Source organism: Sinocyclocheilus grahami, unplaced genomic scaffold, assembly GCF_001515645.1.
Source record: "Sinocyclocheilus grahami isolate Dianchi unplaced genomic scaffold, SAMN03320097.WGS_v1.1 scaffold1507.1, whole genome shotgun sequence".
Lineage (NCBI taxonomy): Eukaryota > Metazoa > Chordata > Actinopteri > Cypriniformes > Cyprinidae > Sinocyclocheilus > Sinocyclocheilus grahami.
Window position 1 is genome coordinate 112,849 of NW_015506686.1, and position 2,465 is coordinate 115,313.

The 2,465-nt window shown below is 41.7% G+C and overlaps 1 protein-coding gene across 3 annotated transcripts in view; it reads right to left on the reverse strand.

Moving 5' to 3' along the window:
- LOC107570793 (potassium/sodium hyperpolarization-activated cyclic nucleotide-gated channel 3-like) overlaps positions 1 to 2,465 on the reverse strand; it is a 29,964-nt gene that overhangs the window by 19,355 nt on the left and 8,144 nt on the right. For all 3 annotated transcript variants that reach the window (XM_016257052.1, XM_016257051.1, XM_016257053.1), the window contains 2 exons: positions 900 to 1,218; positions 57 to 167 (listed from right to left, as the gene is read on the reverse strand). In XM_016257052.1, the coding sequence (XP_016112538.1) occupies positions 57 to 167; positions 900 to 1,218 (430 nt within the window). The remainder of the gene's footprint in view (positions 1 to 56; positions 168 to 899; positions 1,219 to 2,465) is intronic.

Genomic DNA, 2,465 nt, shown 5'->3' on the forward strand with positions numbered 1-2,465 from the left:
TGAGTGTGTGTGTGTGTGTGCGTGAGTGAGTGTGAGTGTGTGTGTGTGTGTCTCACCTCCTCCCACTGGTGGATGTAGCGTATGAGTCGGGACAGACGCAGCAGGCGCAGCAGACTCAGGATCTTGGTGAATCGAACAATCCGCAGCGCTCGGGCCGTCCGGTACACCTGCGGGAGAAACCCACACACACACACACACACACACACACACTCAGACACACACACACACACACACTCAGACACACACACACACACACACTCAGACACACACACACACACACACTCAGACACACACACACACACACACACACACACAGACACAGACAGAAAGCCAGTGTTCATTTACTGCTTTCTGTAGGACAGTAAAAGATACTTCATATTCAGTAATATTATTGATTTAACTGCTGGATAAAAACCAAACTGAATTGATCTGAATAATGACTCTATTGTCTTCTGTAGAGCTGCTTTACAGCCGAAATTTGTTTCATAATTGATTAATTTTACAACATTCACACTGTTATCTTCCTGTTCATCACTGTGAAGCTACTTTTAAACAATCTGCATTGCATAAAGTGCTATAGAAATAAATGTGACTTGACTTGACCATGGATGACTTGCTGGTTAAATGGATAGTTTAGCCAAAAATGAATTAGGTCCCCACTGACTTTCACTGTATGAACAAAAACACTGAGACATTTCTCAAAATATCTTCTTTTGTGCTTCACTGAAGAAAGACGGAAGGTCATTGAGGTTTTGAAGGACATGAAGGAGAGTAAAGTACACTGCTGGTTACACTGTTTAATTAATTTTTTTCATATGTTTAACTATTTCTTAATTTGAAAAATACTCTAATAAAATTCCTGAATCAAGAAAATGCCTTCTGCTGAGAGAGAGACTGACCTCTGAGTCCAGGTGAGCTTCCAGGTCCACCATCAGGAAGATGTAATCCACCGGGATCGAGGACACGAAGTCCACGAGGAACCAGCTCTTCAGGTAGCGCTGGCGGATGGCCTTGGGGTCCAGCAGGATCTCCGTACTGTCCTCTTTCACGATCCCGGTGCGGAAGTTCAGCACCAGATCCACCAGGAAGAGCGTGTCCGACACCACATTAAAGATGATCCACGGAGGAGTGTTCTCGTCCTTGAAGAAGGTGATTCCCACCGGGAGGATGATGAGGTTTCCCACCATCAGCAGCAGCATGAGGAGATCCCAGCAAAACCTGCTCGGAGACAGAGAGCTTGAGTATCTCCATTAATGAATATGCACTACACTATATAGTAAAAGAAAAAAAGAGTGGTGTGTCTGAATTCATAGTACTCATGAAAAAGTAGACGGAATCCAGTAATAAAAATGGAATTCCTTATAACAAGGAATGTCATTGAATTTGGCAACATTTGGATGAATGAATCAAAAGTAGGGCTGTACACGTATGCACTAGTGTCTGTGAATGTAAAGCACTGCTGTGTAAATGTGAATCTGCATGTTGTGTGTGTGTCAGTTTGCTCTACTACACATTCTGAAACACACATGACACTCGTCTGCATCTCAATATATGAGCACATGAACTTCATCTGAGAGTCACTTCACCAGCATTTCACCATTTATTTTCTGAAAATTATCAGGAGATACACACAGAAGCTTAAAGATCTTCACTACAACCTGCCAAAATAAAAGTTTAGCTTGAAAAAAATTGTTACAAAATGTATCAGTACTGTACAGTACATTTTACTTCTCAAAGTAATAATAATAATAAAAATAATAGTTTATAAAAAAGTATTTTTAAAGAATAGAACACAATATTTCTTCAATGTTTAAACAGTAAACTTGTGTTGTGCAGCACAAAAAATTAAAGGAATTTCCACTATTCCATAAGGTAGTGAAGCAACACAACTGATGTAGTAATGTAACATGAAGCTGATCACATCTTCTGTCTCTGTTCATGTTTCAGTCGCTGTGTGTCTGTCTGTAAGAGTCTGATTACCTCTGTCTGCGGTTATGACATCAATATTATTGATCATCTCCCTATGAGAGATCCAGAGCTGCATGGAGTGATAATACAGTAATGCAGGAGTCTAGCTGAGCACGTCTTACACACACACACACACACACCACATCATATCACATCACAAATCATCTGTGAGTGTGAGTGTGCAAGTGTAAGTGTGAGTTTAAGTGTGTGTGCGAGCGTTTGAGTGTGTGTGAGTGTGCGAGTGTTTGTGTGTGTGTGTGTGTATGTATGTGTGACTGTGTGTGAGTGCATGTAAGTGCTTGTGAGTGCGTGTGTGTGTGTGTGTGTGTGAGTAAGTGTGACTACGTGTGTGTGCATGTGAGTGTGACTGTGTGTGTGTGTGTCAGTGTGTGTGTGTGTGTGTGAGAGTGACTGCGTGTGAGTGAGTGTGTGTGTGAGTGTATGTGAGTGTGACTGTGTGTGAGTGTGAGAATGAGTGTGTGTAAGTGCACGTGAGT